Below are 19,440 nucleotides of genomic sequence, written 5' to 3'. Positions count from 1 at the left end.
CAGTATCGGCGATGAAGTGTCGGCAGGGCATCGAATAAATGATCATTCATTTTTTCGGGGCTTCGTTCTGCGATCTCGATTACGATAATCTCGTTCCGCTGCTCTCTCTTCTTCGGTTTCTTCGCTTCCAGGTCAGACATTCCAGAGTTTTTGGGATCTCCAATGCAAACGACGATCGCCTTGAAGGTGAACGTCGGTTTGTGGAAATTTTGAAAATCACTGAGAAATTAGAGCGAGAGTGGGAGCGCGAGGGTGCGTAGCATCCAGGAAAAGTTTCCGATCACGGTTTCCTCGTGATGGAAAATAATTGATGCACTTTCTTTGACATTGATCGACGACTTGGATATCTTGAATAAAAGACACGAGTCGATAGTTCTCATAGCTTCCCGGGCATCTTCTACATGTTTTCCTCTTCCTTTTTCCCTCTTCGACGAAGCTGTCTCGATTTTCTCAAGTCGACATAACTTTTCGCACCTCCGCTCACTGATACACTGACTTTAGTTTAACACTCGTGCGTCGCAGCGTTCACGCTTCGAAACTCACCAGAGTCCCCAGATTCCTCAATTTCACCTTCACCGATACTGACAACTCGACATAACAATAAAAAATGCTGAAAATAAAAATTTGCAAATTGCTTCCTCAAGATGGTCAAGATGCACAATGTTCAAAGCTTACTCTATGAGGCGCTATATTTTTCATTTTGGCTTCCTCATAGAGGAAGCCTTGAGCATCGTGCATCTTGACCATCTTGAGGAAGCAATTTGCAAATTTTAATTTTCAGCATTTTTTTTTGTATACAAGGAAATAATGTATTTTCTCCACCTTCTTTTACGAACATAAATTTATCTCGATTTAAATCCAAAAAAAAACTGAATGACGAGCCATCAGAAAAAACAGTTTGCAACTTTCAATTTTCATCGTTTTTCTATTTACATTTAAATTAAATAATTCCGACAACTTTGCTGGAAAGTATAGAGGAAGTACACACTTATACACGATATCTTAAAAAATTTCCAAAAATTAAAGCGGTTAGACGATTTTTTGAAAAACTCATATTTTCGTAAAATTCAAAAAATCATAAAATTTAAACCGCTCGACCGATATTTTCCCAATTCAATACCAATCTTCCTATTATGATAATCTATTTATAAAAAAAAAATTAGTGATAAATCTTAACATTTTCGGAAGTTAGAGCGTCGACACCCTTTTTATGAAAATTTCAAAACATCGTAGGATTCGTATTTTTTTACAAATTCTGACAAAATTGTCAGAGAATGAAGAGCTTGTATAGATTAAAATCTGTGCAAAACGGTAGCCCTGTATCTCAAATCGTTTTCAAGTTATAAGCGTTTCAATTTTGCAGTGCCACAACACACACACACATTCGGATATGTTTTCTAGATATGATTTCTCGATGATTTGGAACATTTTTAGTACATTGACATTGAAAACTGGAAAAAATAAAAATTTTTCATCATCACATAGCTTCCTCTATGAGGAAGCAAAATGTCTAACTTTTAAGCTCTCCACTCGATGAATTAAATATTTCGAGAGCAAGTCCGAAGCACGAGGCGAACGACTTTGGAAAACACTCGAAACATACGAGATACAATGAAGCGTTTTTTTCCTCTTGTATTCATTCGTCAACGCCGCTTAAAGAGCTCTCGAAGTCTGTACTTTCCTGAAAGAAGGTTCCTCGGTGCGTGGACCCGGAATTTAGTCAGTTGAAAGCCAAAAGGTACCGGGACAATAGCGTCTGGGCCGAGAATACGATAAATTGTTGAGTCGCAGCGTGGGCAGTACGCGGGAAAAAAGTTCACTAATACACGCATGTATACATGTATCGGCTTGTTATTTCAGCTCCGGAAAAAACGTCTCTTCTATATTTGTAAAGCACGACAGGGGGTAAAAGTGGAAATTGTCATTTTTCAGATCGCAAGCCCGGAGGTGGCAGAGAGGAGGAAGGGGGAGGCGAGAAGAAAAGGTCGTGGGACGAAGGGCATCGGAGTCTGAGGCGGATCCAGGAGCGGAGAAAGAGAGTCTTTATCGACTATCACCAAGGTTATGCCAACGACCTTAAGCAACGCCGCGAAGCATCTTGTAGGCGTGGGGCTTCTTCGTCATCGCCGAGGTCCTTTTTTTCTCCTCCATCTTCGTCTTTCTTCCCGGCGGGGGGTCAAATATATCTATAAACATAAACACTACGGAGGAACGCACGTACATATCTCATCTTAGTTCCTCGGCGTCGCCCATCGGTTTGCGCCTCGGGGCAGGGGGTCGTCGCAGGTTTTCATTGTTGTACAGCTGCGCGTGGATGAGGCAGAAGTCACGGAGTTGTATTCATCACAGTTGAAAGGATTGAAGAAAGTTGTTTTCTCTTGGTACGGCACCGTGTGTGTTTGCGTGTGCGTGTGGCTTTTTCGGTCTAGCAATCTCGTAGCCGCGTTGGAATGATCTGCGAGCAGGTTGAACTGTTCGGGATATTGGAAAATCGGCAAAAGTCAGTGAGAGAAGTCGCGATGATGTCGCTTCGGAGCAGCGTGACAATCGCCGTATCAATGATTTCGAGAGTTCCAAGCGCGATGCACGACCTCAAACGAAATGTCACGTTTTGATTTCGGTTCGAATGTAATCCCAGCCACGCTCACGAATGATCGACTTTTATATTTTACCAATGCTAACGAGCAAGTGGATGAAATTAACGAGCTACGAAAAGTCCAGCGAGTTTTACACAGCCTGGACGAACGGGGTGACGTTGTTGCCAGTAATTAGCCGGCAATGCTGTCGTTATTGGTGCCTGGTGTATCGTCGAGTTCGGTAATGCCGTGATAAAATTTCCAGCCCACTTCGCAGAGCATTACGTGCTCGGACGTTTAATGAACGCAGATCGGCGAACCACTCGCTAGTCACTTTTGCATGCGTTATGTGCCAATACCCCATTCCTCGAGCATTTACATATGTACTAGTTACCAGTCAAAGCAAATGACATCCACTTCCGAACATACGCGCTGAGCGTGCGTACGCACGCGTCCACATATAAATTCATAGACGTATACGCTTATGCCCGCAAGAACTGTTGTTATTCGCCACCACCGGCTACGTCGTCGTTAACGAGCAGCAGGGAGCAGAGATTCTCCATCTCTACAGTCGCATCGAGAATCCCACGTTGCTCGAGGGATCAACCCGACCGCAAAGAAACACAAACAGGATGGACGCCGACAACGTAACCACCGTCAGTTCCGTTGGTGGAAATATTACGTCCGCAGATGTTTCATCCTCGCCCTTCGAGGACGTTACTGCGATACTGTCGGCCGTCGTTCTCGGTATCCTTATTCTCACCACCATCCTCGGTAAGTACCTCTCGTTTCTTTCATTTTTTTCTTCCCCTTTCTTCCATACATCCCCCTTTGAATCCGCTTCTTGTTTTTGCCTCGGGAATGGCGACTAAGGATGGGCAATTCACGTCGTATTATCATCATGTTCGTACCGTGTACCCCTCGTTTCTTCCCGACGCTCGTCGTACTCGTTTCCCGTTCGTTAATTCAGGTCACGGAACAGAACTGTGCGCGACTGGAATCACCTGAATACCAAGACGTTCGCTTCTTGTAATAATGTATATGTCTCTGCGCCCATAGTTAACCGATTTCATCCCCGTTATTGTGCTACCTCAAGTGTGGCAGGGCGGAAAAAAATCCGGGTAGAGATTGGACACGTTTTTTTCTTTTCATTTATTACGTTTTTTTTTATCTTCATCGAGTCTCGCCGTACCTTTTTTCATCGTTCACGTAACTCCATTGTTCGAAGACACTCGAAAGAATCGACTTTGTGCAGGCTAAGAAAGATTCTTCGGAGGGCTTGTATCAGCGATTTACTTACTTATTATACGGCGCGTCTGCCAGAAATATTCTTCACGTGAACGAAGGAAAATGGATAATGAAGTTATATTCAAATGGCCATGATATCACTGAGGCTATCAAAGTCGACCGGATTTATTTTCATACCCTCAATATTTTGCGCTCCTTTTTCAACTGCTTTTGTGTAGCTCGCCCTCCCGACGATGTTTCATCACAATTCTCACAAATAACCCTTGGCAACGTGACACGGTAAACGACATCTCTGAAAATTCGAAAAACATGACGAGTTTGTTGCTCGCGAATATTATCCTGAGCTATACCGCGTTATAGTTGTAACGATGAATTTCTGCACGAGAGTCTCTTCATGAGTCATCCCTTATGACGAAGTGAATGACGAGGAACTTCAGACGAATTATACCGAGCCCGCAGTGATCAGATGTTGCCAGAATATTCCGAAACTACGTCTCAATCAAGAGCAGTGCACATTATACTCGGTTGACGAGATACTTCGTACAGCAGAATTTCAATAAGCTGCGTCACTATTAGGAGTCGAGTTATTGGGTTAACTTAATTATTGGGGTGAAGATAATCAAAGCGGAAAATTAATCAACTCAAATTATCGATTATACGATAATAATAGTCGATACGGAAGGAAATAAATTGAACGAGAAAAAACGAATATTTTTATCGGAATTCAGGTTTCTCAGTCGACGCGTAGCTACGCAGGGACGCGGTTAAAATTAAACGTCTCAAAAGAGTCGTATTCGAGTACAAAGCCTGCGGCTGGGCCCGTGCTGGCTTTTTTTAAATTACAGGCCTCAAGCCACCGTGGGCTCTTGATTACAAAAAGTGACGAAAAACATTTATTCATACGTAATAAATATTGAGAGGATCTAAAAACAATATAAATTTGAAAAGACTGAACACCACCGAGAAGCCATTGTGGTAACTTATCCCAAGATCGTTAATTATCATATTACCTGCTCCTCGTAAGTTTACTCGGGGACGTCTGGTTACAAGAGTCCTCTTGTTAATGTACCACCTACGAGATCGTATATTGTTCAACTTTCTCTGTGGCAGAAACAAAAGGTGAGAGGTGTACATAGTACACGCCGGGTGAGAACTAACCTTGTTGAATTTTATTTTTGTCCGGTACATACTCGACCTTAAGGCCTTTGTTTTCCTAGGGCTTTTCACCTAGTTTACAGTCTCTACGGAATTCTGTAATGGTAGTTGGAAGGAGGTGCTTCTCACAGCTGTATGTGGAGGCTACGAGCAGCAATGTATGATGGGCCGATTGATCGGAGCTTCGTGCACAAGTGGAAAAAGCGACTTATCCTATGTACCATGAACAGGTTATAAAACGAGCTTATCTTAGCTTCGCATAAACACACATGGATATTTTTTTTTCTCTAAGCTGTAGAGCGTTGGATAAAATCAACGCTAGGACACAAGCATGTCAACTGTGATATCTTGCAGGCTCTATATACGCGGGAGACGATAGTGCAGCGCGCTTTTTCTTTCGTTCATATCACCAAAACTAATCCCATTCGACAACTTCTGCTCTCTTCTTTTTCCCCTTTCTTTTCGCGTCCCCTTTCTTTTCCATCCCTTTTATACTGCGATCGCCGGCCCGCACACTCCAAAGCCGGACTTGATCTCATCCTATCACACTTGTGGATCTCGAAGTGCGCGAATCTCCACGCAATATCCGTCCTATCGGTAGCAGCCAACGGCCAAGAACGTCGGAGACGGTCCCTCGCACTGTGCTGCTTTAGTTTCTCGTCACTCTTTTCTCTCGTTTTTCCTCAAGATAAAGCAGGACTCTCCTTCCGTTCGTCGACGAAAATCCTTTTGCGGTAAATCCGCCAAAAAAGCTCGCCATAATCAACCTCGCCAACACGAGAATTACGAAACAAACTCGCTCCGCTTTTTTCCTTCCGCTTCTTCCATTATGAGAAAGTTTTTTCCTGTATCCTTCCTCGCGTCATTCTTCTCGCCTCCCTATAACTTATCTCTTTTTTTTTGTTATCCCAGCCCTCGCCGACCTCATAATCATATTTTCCAAATTCCTCTCACTGCTAAACTCGAGTACATCAAACAACCGTTGCACGTTTACGGCTTACCGGATATGGATGCAAATACGTATACATGACAAATATGTGTGTAAAGATATTCATGCGAGATACCGAGGGGAATGTGGAACACGAAGATGTGCGTCGGTCGCTTGGCGTTAACCTTTTTTTTATCCTCGCACCCACTCGATTTGTAACATTTTGCATAAAATATTCGTTCAATATGCAACGCACGAGTCGGAAATCCCTTGAGGGATATTGAGATGGGAGTAAAAATCGGATAGAGCGAACGTCATTTATTTTATTCGCATTTCAATGTAACGAATATGCACATGAGGAGACAACGTCAGTTCGAAATCCTTTACAATTGAATTGTATTACGCGCCTCTTCCTCGAGATCAAACATGTAGTACCCCTAGGATGCACCGATGTCACCACATATTTAAAGTCTATATAAACTTTTTTACGTTGTTTGGTTGCCTTAGCAACCCGCTCTTTACCTCATTCTTCTTCGTTGTGCCGATTAAGCCACAAGCGAATAAATAAAAAATCCGTAATATGGGAAAAAGGAAATATTCAGAAGATTCTGAAGATTCGTCAGGAGAAGCAGAAGATTTGAGGATGTTGATGAAACGATTGGATAAGAAATTGAGAGAAAAAAGTAGACACAAACATTCGAAAAATCATAGTAAGTAGAAAGAAATCGATTGTGTGAATCGATATTTTGCGTGTCTAAATGGAGATAAAGAATTCGAGTGATTATACGATAAGTTTGGTATACGAAATCACACATGTAATCCGAGCTCTCCTGTCGGTTCAACCGGCGGAGAGAATTAACCTGTGTGGAAAACATAAAGGAGGATATGTTACGAATGACATTTCTCGTGTCGGTCCAACCGGCGGAGAAAAATTTCGAATGGTCGTACGCAGATTTGGAATTTGAAATCACATACGAATCCAAAACTCTTTTGTCGGTCCAACCGGCAGAGAGAATTAACCTTGATAAAAGATATAGGTGAATTTGGGTCAAGTGATGTCTCTCGTGTCGGTCCAACCGGCGGAGAGAGTGAAAAGATTGACGTGTGCATTAATACAGACGACAGGGCGGTCAATGTAACTGTCCCGAGATTTTACAGAGTTTCTTGATGATGGTATACTTATCTCTGGTCGGTACAACCGGCAGAGAATATACACAGATGAATTCGTATATCGTAATAAATGGTTACATATGTGATGTACATTTCGAAATGAGACTTAACCTGTAAAACAATGAAAGTTGTTGAATAGTTTTTTCAATTTTTTCGTTATCTAGGAAGAAAGCGACGTTGTTCGAGAGAATCTGACAATTTTAGCGACGAAAAAAGCGTTGCAGACCAGCGTTCGTCGAAATCGTCGGGCAGGGACGATATATCTGACGGAAATTCGATGAGATCTGAAGAGGACGCGAATGATGAAACAGAAGAGGTTGTTGTGTTAAATGCAGAAGAAAGAAAAAATTCATTGACGAGTGGAGAAGAAGGTGCAGAGACACAATCGAATGACATCGTTCTAGAACCAGAGGTTCTTGGGCTTATTGGGAAACGTCTTATCCAAGAGAGAACATTAGCGCCGCCAATTCATAATAGTTTGGCCAGTCGATGGGAAGATGTTATTAAAAAAGGACTTCCAGATGAAGAAAGATCAGAGATTTTGAAGAAATATTCTCCACCAAAAAATTGCGAAATTATTGATCCTCCTAAATTAAATTTGGAGGTTAAAGCTTCTTTGGAAGTTAACATTGTAAAAAGAGATGAACGAATTGTGGAAACTCAGACAAAAATTGGAACCGGTTTGGCTGCGTTGGGAAGAGCATTAGATCTTGTGCTTAAGGGGGATGGTCCAGAAAAATTGATACTTTTAGAGTGTTTAAGTAGCACGGCCAATCTTCTCGCGGATCTTCAACATGACGAAACGGAGATTCGTAAGAGTTTGATCTTGAGGAACATAAGTCCTTCGATTCGAGAAACCTTGAAGGATACAGTCACGAATGAATGGTTATTCGGGAAAGATCTTGAAGAAAAAGTAAAAACATCAAAAGCGCTTCAACGATCTGCACAAGATTTCAAACAAACAACAAAAACGACAAAACATCAAATAAACAAAAATTCAAAAAACTTCAGAAGCCCGGCCCGAAGTTATCGTTACAAGATGATGGTTCCAAATACAAGGGTGAGCGGGCAAAGACCAACCAACAAGACACAAGACAAGGGATCGTATTATCGGAACCGCAATTCATCGAGGAACATTCAAACGGAACGACACAAACGGCGATAGATGTAAGTGTGCTAGCGGGAAGGTTAAGAGAGTTTAAGAAGCAATGGCAACAGTTTACAACTGATGTAACAATTTTGGGATGGATTGATGGGTATAAAATTCCATTTACTGGTATAGTAACACAACCAGTTCCACCAAACGAACCTCAGTGGTCTGGTGAAGAAAAAGTATTAATTCAAAAGCAGATTAGTGAACTCATACGAAAACAAGTTGTTAAAAAATGCGATCCAATGAAAGGTCAATTTTTATCAAACATTTTTTTGGTACCAAAACCAGATGGTTCTCATCGGCTTATTCTCAACCTTAAACGCCTTAACACATTCGTGAAAACAGATCATTTTAAATTAGAAGACTGGAAAACAGTTAAAAGAATGATGAAAAAAGATTGTTTCTTAGCAACGATCGATCTAAAAGACGCATATTATTTAATTGGAATCGCAGAGGCTCACAAAAAGTTTTTGAGATTTGCTTTTGAAGGCGTTTGTTATGAGTTCCAGTGTTTACCTTTTGGCCTCAGTTCAGCTCCGTACACTTTTACAAAAATTATGAAACCCGTAGTGAGTTACCTTAGAGAACGAGGATATTTTTCGGTGATATATTTGGACGATATTCTTTTAATGGGTAACACTTATAGTGCATGTTTAGAAAATCTTACTGAGACACGGTCTTGTCTAGAGCATCTCGGTTTCGTAATTAATGAACGAAAAAGCAAAATGTTTCCATCCAAGACACAAAAATTTCTAGGTTTAGATTACAATTCCAAGTACATGGAAATAGAATTACCGGAAAAAAAGAGAAATGGTATTTTTGAACAAATTAACAAGTTCAGGAAAATAAAAGAATGTTCTATCCGAGAATTTGCAGGATTCATAGGAACGTTAGGATGGTGTTGTACAACCTTAAAATATGGTTGGGTCCATATGAAGGACTTTGAAAGAGAAAAATTTTTAGCTCTCAAGAAAAATTCTGGTAATTATGAGAGAAAGATGATACTTTCTGATCGGTTACAAAACGATTTATTATGGTGGAAAAATAATATTATGTCAGCAAAGGTTACGATCAAAGAATTCAAACCTGTAATCGAGATTTTTTCCGATGCATCAAATACGGGTTGGGGTGCATATTGTAAAGGCAAGCGCGCTAACGGTCATTGGAATGAGCGTGACAAGAGATATCACATTAATTATTTGGAATTATTAGCCGTATTCTTTGGTCTCAAGTGTTTTGCCTCAAATTTAACGAATTGTGATGTATTATTAAGAATAGATAATACGACTGCGATAGCTTACGTAAATAAAATGGGTGGAATTCAACTTCGAGGTTTAAGCAAATTAGCTAAAGAGATTTGGGAATGGTGTGAAAAGAGGCATATCTGGATATTCGCATCATATATAAAATCTCAGGAGAATATAGAAGCAGATTTTGAATCAAGACGGTTGGAACCAGAAACGGAATATGCAATAACACGTAAGACGTTCCAGAAGATTGTAATTAGATTTGGGCAACCGGACATCGATTTGTTTGCCACAAGATCAAACGCAAAATGTGATAAATATGTGTCTTGGTTCAGAGATCCAGATTCTATTGCTGTCGACGCATTTACGCTTCAATGGAAAAATTATTTCTTCTATGCTTTCCCACCTTTTTCAATTATTTTACGAGTATTGGAAAAAATCAAATTTGAAAAATGTCGAGGAATTGTTGTGGTGCCATATTGGACAGCTCAAGCTTGGTTTCCATTGTATATGGCAATGTTAGATAGTGAACCATATTATATTGAGCCAAATATTAATCTTTTACGATCATTAAATAGACAACAACACCCACTGTGGGAGAGGATTACCCTGGTTGTCGGGACGCTATCAGGGAAGCCTTCAAGAAAAAAGAAATACCTGAGGAAGTGATAGATCTTATGATATCGTCTATTTCGGATTCCACAATTAAACAATATAATAGTGGTATTAAAAAATGGTGGATATTCTGTCAAGGATTGAGGATTAATCCATACAAAGACGATGTACCAAAAGTAATTAGTTTTCTCGGACAAGAGTATAAAAATAATGCATCTTTCGGGTCGTTAAATTCATATCGGTCAGCAATTGCGCTGCTCCATGGTCCTCAATTGGGAGAAGATTATCGTATCAAAAGATTTTTCAGAGCTATTTCAAAGGTTCGCCCAGCAAAGCCAAAATATGATTCAACATGGGATCCACAAATAGTTTTGGATCACGTGTGCCAATGGGGTGATAATGAGAAAATGCCTTTGGAAAAATTAGGATTTAAGCTCGTTACACTTCTTGCATTAATCACGGGTCAACGTATGCAAACTTTATCATTTATTGACGTAAGAAATATTGAACAGAAGGATAATATAATAGAAATAAAAATACCAGATACAATTAAGACGTCGGGTAAAAATAGAATACAACCGACGTTAATTATTCCGAATTTTTATGAAAATAAAAATATATGCGCGGCTTCAGCGCTCCAAACGTACATTACAAGAACAAAACGCATTCGTGAAATTGAAACGAGAATGTTTATATCTGCAAAAAAGCCATTTAAGGCAGTTTCGAGTCAAACATTAAGCCGATGGATAAAGAGTACACTCGGTGAAAGTGGAGTGGACGTCGATATATTCGATGCCTATAGTACACGACATGCATCAACTTCGGCTGCGAAAAGAAAAGGAGTGAGCATTGATGCTATCAAGAAAGCAGCAGGGTGGACATCTAAATCTAGTACGTTTGCGAAATTTTATGATCGTAATGTTTCAATAAATAAAGATGCGTTTGCAAGAGCCATTCTTGATAGGAGGGAATGAAGGATTAATTGGTTGTTTTTTGTTAATTATAATTGGTTGTAATCAGTTCATAATAAATAATGAAATGACAGATTATTACGGATTATCTACTTTAGTTCAGTTGCCATAACTGACTTTAAACATCTACATGTTTGATCTCGAGGAAGAGGCGCGTAATACAATTAAACGATTAAACGAACTTACTTGTAAGTGAAGTTCTATCGTGATTGTATGAAGCGCCTCTTCCGAAGAGATCACTCCCACCCAATAATTACCCAGATTCAGAATTATATAATAATATCTGAAGTTTTTTCCCAATAGTTACGGCAACACTTTAAAATATGAGGTAAAGAGCGGGTTGCTAAGGCAACCAAACAACGTAAAAAAGTTTATATAGACTTTAAATATGTGGTGACATCGGTGCATCCTAGGGGTACTACATGTTTGATCTCTTCGGAAGAGGCGCTTCATACAATCACGATAGAACTTCACTTACAAGTAAGTTCGTTTAATCGTTTAATAATATTATTCTATATAGAAAACGTTTTTTAATAAACCTCTGTCACATTCGTTTTGGACAAAATGCGAGAAAACCGAATAATCCAGATCCATATACACGGCGGTTAAACAAATTTTTCGTTTATTCAAATTTGAAAGCTGAAAACGCAAACTTTTCAATCTCACGGCATAATTTTCAATGGAAATCATGTTGAATATGTATTTTTATAATGTTTTACTGACCCAGCTGTTATTGCAATACCGAAAACCGATACAGGAATCGTTGAGAAACGAAAGAAACATATACAAAAACGGAACAAAACGTCCTACACAAGATTCAGTTTCACCGAATTAAATGTAGGTCGAAACCGATAGAATCCCGACCAAGAATAGTCGCTATTGTAAAAAAATTTCTATATACAGTTCCATACACAGAAGATACATCCAACGATGAAATCTTCGTAGCATTGCAAATATCCATCGAAGCGAATTCTCGGAATTGTTCCCTCAACACTTTTTCCATTGTACTTTCGCCAACATTTTTTTTGAGGATATATTCGAAGCCGGCTTCCACAGTTTTTTTATTGTATTGTATTTTTACTTCGGAGCCATTCGTTTTCGTTGTCTGGGATCGCGGTTTTACAAGTTGAAACAAATAATGCAATATTAATAAAGGAGAGGCGAAGAAACAACGTTGATTGAAAACAGAGCGATTTATTTAGCAAAGAATATTGTTTATTTCACGTTGCAGGAAACGTATTCGTCATAGCGGCAATCGTATCGGAGAGGAACTTACAATCCGTAGCGAACTACTTAATAGTGAGTCTCGCCGTTGCGGATCTTATGGTCGCGTGTCTAGTTATGCCCCTGGGAGCTGTTTACGAGGTGAGTCAATTTTCTAATGTTCATTAAATGCTATTTATAATTCTAATCAACAGGCTGATTTCATTACTCCATAGGGGACTTTGCCGTCCATTTATTAAGAATCCATTAAGGGGGTCCTGCTGTAGAAAGTCAAAAAGATCGATTATTTTCGGGAATATTTATAGGATAGACGGAAATAACTCACCCGAGCGAACTTTTCTGTATAGTTTCGAGGATATTTCAAAAACACAAAAACATTTTTTTAATGTGGGAAATACTAATTTGCACATGATTTAGCTGTGTACATGTACACAATGTGGAGATCGTAATTATTGCCTGAAACGAAAGTTCCAATATTTTTTCCATCTGTGAACCTATAAAAACCCGAAAAAATAGCGAAATTGTGTATTTTTAGCGAGCTTGAAAAAAAACGCTTCTAAAGAAGATTATCACTTCAACGTGCTGTAGATTCTCAGCTGGATAATCAGAACGATTGAATGGACCGTGAATTTTATGAACGTGGCTGCGTGACAGTCAAAAACATCTTTGAACGAAGATTGCCGGTGAACAAATTCAATTCGTTTCACATTTTCTCGTATAAAACTAACAGAACAAACTTTTTCTTCGACCGATATGGTTTTGAATATTTACGTAAAAATGAATACGCGACGTATATGCTTCCATAAATTTATGTACAAATTCATGTTAATGGTAATGTGCTTTTTCCGCTTGATCCGCGATCCTCCATACCCGGCAGGCGAACCTCGCAATTTGCATAAGATATACTCGCGCGGGATCACAGAAATATTCCGATCCAACGAGATAAATCATGCCGCGGCGTTTTCAATTATTATTTTTCGCATATCCGGATACGAAGTTGCTACGTCGATGATGTATGCGACTTTCGTTGCAGTTGAAAATATATTGTTTCGTAGCGCTGCCGAGCTTAGCCCTGAATCACTTTGAAATCCTCGTGTTGCACCGTTTTCCAACCCTGAAATATGATTCTGTGAGATCGTACGATGAATTATTGAAAAAACAGAAGAGCAAAAAGATCGCGAGATATTATCAGCTCATATACATCGTGATAAGCTGTGCTATGAGCACCGATAAAACGGAAAATGAGCTGAGATAATGTGTGTATTTTATCGTGAGTGTAACTGATACGAGGCTACCGGTGGCATTATTATCATTTATTTATTACCCTTTTTATACTTTCATGTATATTGTGCATGTGCGCAGTTCGCACAATACGAGCGTGCTCAACGGTTTATGGACAAACAATGATAATAGTAAGTCCAGTTTGAGGAATGAAGGAATTCAATTGCTTTGTAGGAAAAGTGTGAAAATTATTCGAATGGCTTTTGGTGACTGGACGGAAAATCAGATAAAGGAGAAACCGATTTTTTCATTTTGAAATAAACCATAAAAAAGCGCGGGGAATAAGAAAATTCGAGGGAATCCGCTCACGGTCTGACCGAAACGATTTTACTCCACTGAAAATGCTGGCTCTCGAAAATACACTCGAACTCGTGACTCGTGCAACAATAAACCGCTTTGAATTTATATCTCGACCTATGTTATGACGTGCTCCGAGACAATTATCGTCTGTCATGCCTGACTAAAACGTGGCTGTTCTCCTATAAACTTCCCCACTGTGGTGAACTATTTCGAACATCCACCGCTTGTATTCTCAAAGCCGAGGATAAAATTTACCTCCCCCGGCTCAATTTGCAGCGCAACATTTTCCACATATTTGTAGGGCTTTGTAACAGAGCTCGATAAAAATGGAATTTTTATTGTAAAGCCGAATAGGACAAAGTTGTAATGACCGAAAAAAAAAAATTTCGAAGGCAGTAGACTATGAAAAAATTCCAAGGTTCGAAAATTTTTTAAAGTTTCGAAAATTTCAAAAATCGAAAAAATGACCTCCCACGATGGGTTCGAAACATGTTTCATGCGATTCTGAGTCGAATGAGACAAAATTGTAATAATTGAGAAAAAAAAAAATTTCGAAGGCAGTAGACTATGAAAAAATTCCAAGGTTCGAAAATTTCAAAAATAGAAAAAACTACCTCCCACGATGGGTTCGAAACATGTTTCAAGTGATTCTGAGTGGAATGAGACAAAGTTGTAACGACCGAAAAAAAAAAAATTTTGGCAGGCAATAGACTATGAAAAAATTCCAAGGTTCAAAAATTTCAAAAATTTCCGAAAATTTCAAAAATCGAAAAACTGCAACTGCGTTCATCCGGTTTTATGGAAACTCGAATCATCGCGAACCATGTGGATTCCTGATCGTAGCAAAGAGTCAGAGCTGCACACCTCTCGAAAAATATCTTTCGGTCGATCCTCCGTTTGAACGAACCCGAGGATTCACAAAAGAATCAGTAAACTTTCCTCAGATTGAAATTCCACGTTTCATTAACCCTCAGAAAACGACAATTTTCAGGAGTGCGGGTAGCAAAAATCAGCGGTCAAATTCCTCTCGAACAATCTGAACCCGGATTTTTTCTAGTTTCTCATTTCCGTCGTTAACGATGAAAAACGATGAAATCGGGTTCGTGGAATGAAATGGAATTGGCAAATTTTTCTGAAACCCGTTGAAAATTATTCATCGTGGGTCAATGATAAAAATGCTAATTTGTCTATCCCGATTGCAGTTTTTGAAATCAAAATATGGATCAGAGTCCGAGTTTTTATCCAGAAAGATGATTGTTAGCTGTTTCGGTCGTAATGAAACTTATGAATTACCGTTACTTTCCTACGGAGCTGTACAGATGGTGTATATCCTCGAGGAAATTTGTTCCGTCACGTGTGAGTAAAACGATATTGCACTACTAAACATACCGGTAATGCGAGACCGGAGTAACGCTCGGTGCAGTTAATTATGCCAAAAGCTCATAGGGTAAGTCTTGACGAAAATCTGGCTCCGTCGAGAGTAATTCCAGCGACGCTGTATTGCGCAAATTTTCAATAATCTTAAGCACACGTGACACAATCTGTAGCTGATTGTCTCGTTAATAAGAGCGGCTGTGGATATGACGTGAGGAAGAAAACGTACGCATGAATAATGTGTCGGATATAAGTGGTAATTTGAGAGGTTATCAATCTCTTCGTAAATTCTGTGCACCGGGGGCGTGCCTCAACGGGCTTCGTTTTCTTTATGTCTCGGAGGAAAGTTTTAATGCGAGACGGGACAAACCTCTCGCTCTCGATTTCCGAGAATACGATGCGAGGACACTTTGTAAAAGCGAGACGTCAGCGCGTACTCTCCACTCAAAGTGGAGAACCTTTACCAAAGTATCGAACCATTCTAGTGTAGCCAACTATCCGTGATAGAGAAGAGAAAGGAAAGAGGGAGATGGAGAAAGAAAGAGCGAGAGAGCGAGAGCTGGAGACGAAGGTAGGAAAGCAGAGTGTAAATGGGAAGGAGAGCAAGCGAGAGTTTGGCGTTCGGAGAGAGGATCCTGGTGGAACGGGGATGAAGCAGGAGTTTCCAAACTTTTTCATAGCTTCTGGGCGACGCTGTTGCATTGATGAGCAATGCCTGTTGGACGAGAGTTTTACTCCATAAGTGCATTCATCAATTCTGTTAATTGTCCCACTCGCAGAGCATCAAGGAAACAAAGTTTCTTTTAACGAATAACGCGTCGTCGCGCTTACCCGACAAGTCGATAAGTCTTTTCAAAAGACATTACAGCAAATCACTTATTTCCTTTCGAGAGAGCTACTTCAGTGGATACAATGCAATGAAACATTTCTCGCGTTCGCGTTGTTCTAACTTTCAAACATTTTTATGTAACTGTTCTCTATTCGGCGAGTCAATCAATTTCGACTCTCATTTCGAATTCATGAATATTCCAAAACCCTTTCCATATTCATCCTTGTTTAAATATCTTGGCTGAATTTTCGTCGAATATGCTCCCAGAACGCGAGCGACCTCGCATATTTTTCAACTCGATTATCATTGTTCTTCATTAATATCTCTGCAATTTACAACTAACCTGTTCAAATTGGCAAACGAATAGAGAATTACCAAACTGAAAGGGCAGATTTTAACGAAACGTATATTCAGAAACTCTGTTCGAAAGATTGATCGAAAAAATTAATGAATTTTAAAGCAACTCCTAAATTAATTGGAAAGAGAATTCCTGAACAGCAATCAAAGGAGGCAAAACTTCAAAGTTTGAGTTATCACACTCCAATGCGGAGTTGCAAGCAACGCCGGTGTCACGTTACCGAATAATTTATCGCGAGGGATTTTTGATCGTACGGATTAGAGATCGCCGGACGCTTTTGTCAGACATCGATTAACGTCGTACGAGCAGAATTTTCGTACAGCATTAAATTTATCATCATAAACTAATTAGCTTTGAGCTTTTCACAACGATGAAATATTTGCAGAATTTATAATATTCTATAGCGATGAGATAATGCATCATTAATATTCGCTGGTAATGTCGCGTAAGAGAGTAGTATACCATTAATGTAAACGTCATTAATTATGGGCGAGCGTTGTACAGTTTCTCGTGCATAATTGAAACTGTATTCACGTTGTAATATCTGCTGGGCTGATATATTCAGGTGGGCGAGCAAACGCAGTGTAGCGTTTGGCATCCGGTTGGATGTCCATTACTCCATCATCGATTGATGAGGAACGTGTTCCCAGGGAGTTTGAGGGAGAAAAGAAATTCACAGAAACCGTGTATTACCTGGGCGAAGGTGCTTCGTCATGCCGGGCCATAGAGCATCTCGATAAAATGCTCAATTTTTTATCACTCTCCGTTAATAAAAAACGTAAATGTTTATCAACAAAACATAGACTTTTACATTTGGACGGGCAGGCTAAAAAAGGGGGTTGAAATACTCCGCGCTGTCTCGGCAAAAAATCATTATCTCGTAACACTAGAGTGGAGCAGCCGTATATCACACAAACATTAGACGAAAAAAAAACGTCTACAAAATAAAGATAAAAGCAAGTGAAGTACTGAAGGAGAAAAAAATTGCCCGCTATTCCAAGGCTCTCCAATCACAATCGTACGGCGGGGGGTTCCGGCGAACGTACGTACATGTTCACAGTCCAAATCCAATATCAGCCGGTCGACAATAAATGTTTTTTTTTTTCTTCTTTTTTTCCACCATGCCGTTCCTCAGCCGCGATATCGACGTTCGCGTTATTTCTGCTGAATCGTAGGCAAAAAACGAGTGAAACCACAAGAAGAAAGGTATCACGTGTTCGGGGGAATGTATTTGTGTATATTGCATATAGAAAATGGAAAAAGCTTTGTAGCGTGTCCAGAATATGCGATTGAAGAGGAAAAAAAAGGTAGTTGAGTAACCCACGGCTGTCTGGAACATTCAGGAGGCAAAAAAGTAGCGAAGTTTCACTTTTCCTACAAGAAGAACGTGTTCCCTGAGAAGACTTTGATGTTGGATTACTTTTTGTTAATTCATTGTAAATATCGTCATGTTGAGATTATTGCTCTTACGAAAGCTTCATAAGAATTGCATTGAATTTGTTGGGACGAGCACGAAAGCTCAAACTGTAGGTTAGTCACGAAGCCACGGGGGAAAGTATGAGGAAAAAAGTATACACGAGAGCGGGTAAACGTGTGCGTCCGAAGCAGCTCTTCCGTCGATTCTCCAGGGAATGCCACTTTCTTATTGCTGTTCGTATATTTCTACCGACTCTCCCTCTCTTTTGTTCTTGATTTTCACTCTTTCCTTTCTTTTTCGCATCTCTTCTTTTCTTATTTTCTCGAGTGCCAGAACATAAGAAAGCCTGAATTCGACGAGGTGCATTCTTTTTCCTCTCTCTCCTTTTCTCCCCTCTTTCTTTCACCAGCTTTTGACTTTGGCTCACGTCAGACCAGTGAGCACAGAACGCAGGACTGAGTAACCTCGTTCTCATTCCCCCCCCCCCCCCCCCCCTCCCTCGCCGCTCTTCTTCACCCTGGGAAAACAATTCTCGGCGGGCCAAGAATAAAAATTCTGAATGTGCAAATAATTCATTCGTTGGTCTGCTTATACGACTCGGTTAAAACAGCTTTATCTATATACAGATGCGATTAAAAATCACTCGAGGCTTGATTAAAATTCAAAACTTTTGTTGAGTGTGACACGCTCGATAACCGAATTGATTTTCATAAGAGTCGAACGTTCGTCAAAACCAAGCTGGAAGTCGTCTTCGTTCAACATCAAGGAACGTTGATACCATTTGCTTGAAACTTGGAAGAATTTTCACTCGAAAGTATCCTTGAAGGGTGGCTGATTGCGGTGAAGGGGTCGAAGTTCTCAAACGCAATAAACCATTCCTGAAGCGTGTTGTACCCACAAATATTTCTTTGCTTGAATCGCCAGGTTTATTAGTTCCATCTCGTGCCTCCAAACGGCATTTCGTCTGGTAGAGAACGCTTTAAATTTTATTGCGAGTGGTTTGGAATTAACGTTTCTGACAGCCAGTGTTTTATTCAGTTATAGAGTCTGTTAAATTAAGTTTCCGCCACATTGCGTAAAGGACAACGAGCGAAAGAGCAATTCCAACGAAAGTACAGTAACTGGGTCGAATTTGAGGGAATTTCGCCCGAGTCGGGCCGGCCTCGTGGTCGGGCCGGGGCTCCGAAAAAGGGAGACCGGGGGAGAGAGCGTTAAACAACGAAAGGCCGAAAGAGTTAGATTCGTGTAGTACGAAAGCCAGAGATGAGTGGCTAACGTTCTACGGTAATATACATTAAAATGTGATTAACGTCGAGGGTCCCGGCTATCCACTGCTACAAAGGATTTGGCACCGCAATTAACGTGCACTTCGCCCGTATAAATAAATGTATATACCAACGTCTTCATAAATCCCTTTCATTTCTGCTCAGTGTGTGTACGCGGTACGCGTACAATTGACTTTTCTAGTATCAAAGGACCACCCTCCCCGTAATTTTTAAACCCCATTAATCCCCCCTATTTTTCCTCCGCCATTCTTATCTCCAATTCATTCATAACGAAGTAGCCATTTGCTCGGCCTTTTGTCCCCGCGATG

The 19,440-nt window shown here is 40.1% G+C and overlaps 2 protein-coding genes across 7 annotated transcripts in view; both read left to right on the top strand.

The window, feature by feature from the left end:
• 5-HT1B (5-hydroxytryptamine (serotonin) receptor 1B) overlaps positions 1 to 19,440 on the top strand; it is a 61,702-nt gene that overhangs the window by 19,422 nt on the left and 22,840 nt on the right. For 5 of the 6 annotated variants that reach the window (XM_043414711.1, XM_043414712.1, XM_043414710.1 and 2 more), the window contains 2 exons: positions 1,933 to 3,350; positions 12,295 to 12,428. In XM_043414711.1, the coding sequence (XP_043270646.1) occupies positions 3,209 to 3,350; positions 12,295 to 12,428 (276 nt within the window). In that variant the 5' untranslated portion in view covers positions 1,933 to 3,208. Of the gene's footprint in view, positions 1 to 1,932; positions 3,351 to 4,781; positions 4,944 to 5,041; positions 5,210 to 12,294; positions 12,429 to 19,440 lie in introns of those variants that run through there. The other variant, XM_043414713.1, reaches the window with a different exon arrangement.
• On the top strand, positions 6,316 to 11,141 carry LOC122408101 (uncharacterized). Its single transcript, XM_043414698.1, has 4 exons — positions 6,316 to 6,617; positions 7,242 to 7,990; positions 8,089 to 8,244; positions 10,056 to 11,141. Exons 1-4 carry the CDS (start codon positions 6,488 to 6,490, stop codon positions 11,064 to 11,066), a joined length of 2,046 nt encoding a protein of 681 aa, XP_043270633.1. The 5' UTR covers positions 6,316 to 6,487; the 3' UTR covers positions 11,067 to 11,141.

This window comes from Venturia canescens, chromosome 3 (genome assembly GCF_019457755.1).
Source record: "Venturia canescens isolate UGA chromosome 3, ASM1945775v1, whole genome shotgun sequence".
In the NCBI taxonomy this organism is placed as follows: Eukaryota; Metazoa; Arthropoda; class Insecta; order Hymenoptera; family Ichneumonidae; genus Venturia; species Venturia canescens.
The sequence above is the reverse complement of the archived record's forward strand: the minus strand, read 5'-3'. Positions and strand labels throughout refer to the sequence as shown.

Bases quoted from the DNA above. Each gene is read 5' to 3' on its own strand.
- LOC122408101 (XM_043414698.1), top strand. From the start codon at position 6,488: ATGGGAAAAAGGAAATATTCAGAAGATTCTGAAGATTCGTCAGGAGAA. The intron at 6,618-7,241 runs GTAAGTAGAAAG...TTCGTTATCTAG, and splicing joins CAAACATTCGAAAAATCATA to GAAGAAAGCGACGTTGTTCG. The intron at 8,245-10,055 runs GTAAGTGTGCTA...ATCATTAAATAG, and splicing joins CGACACAAACGGCGATAGAT to ACAACAACACCCACTGTGGG.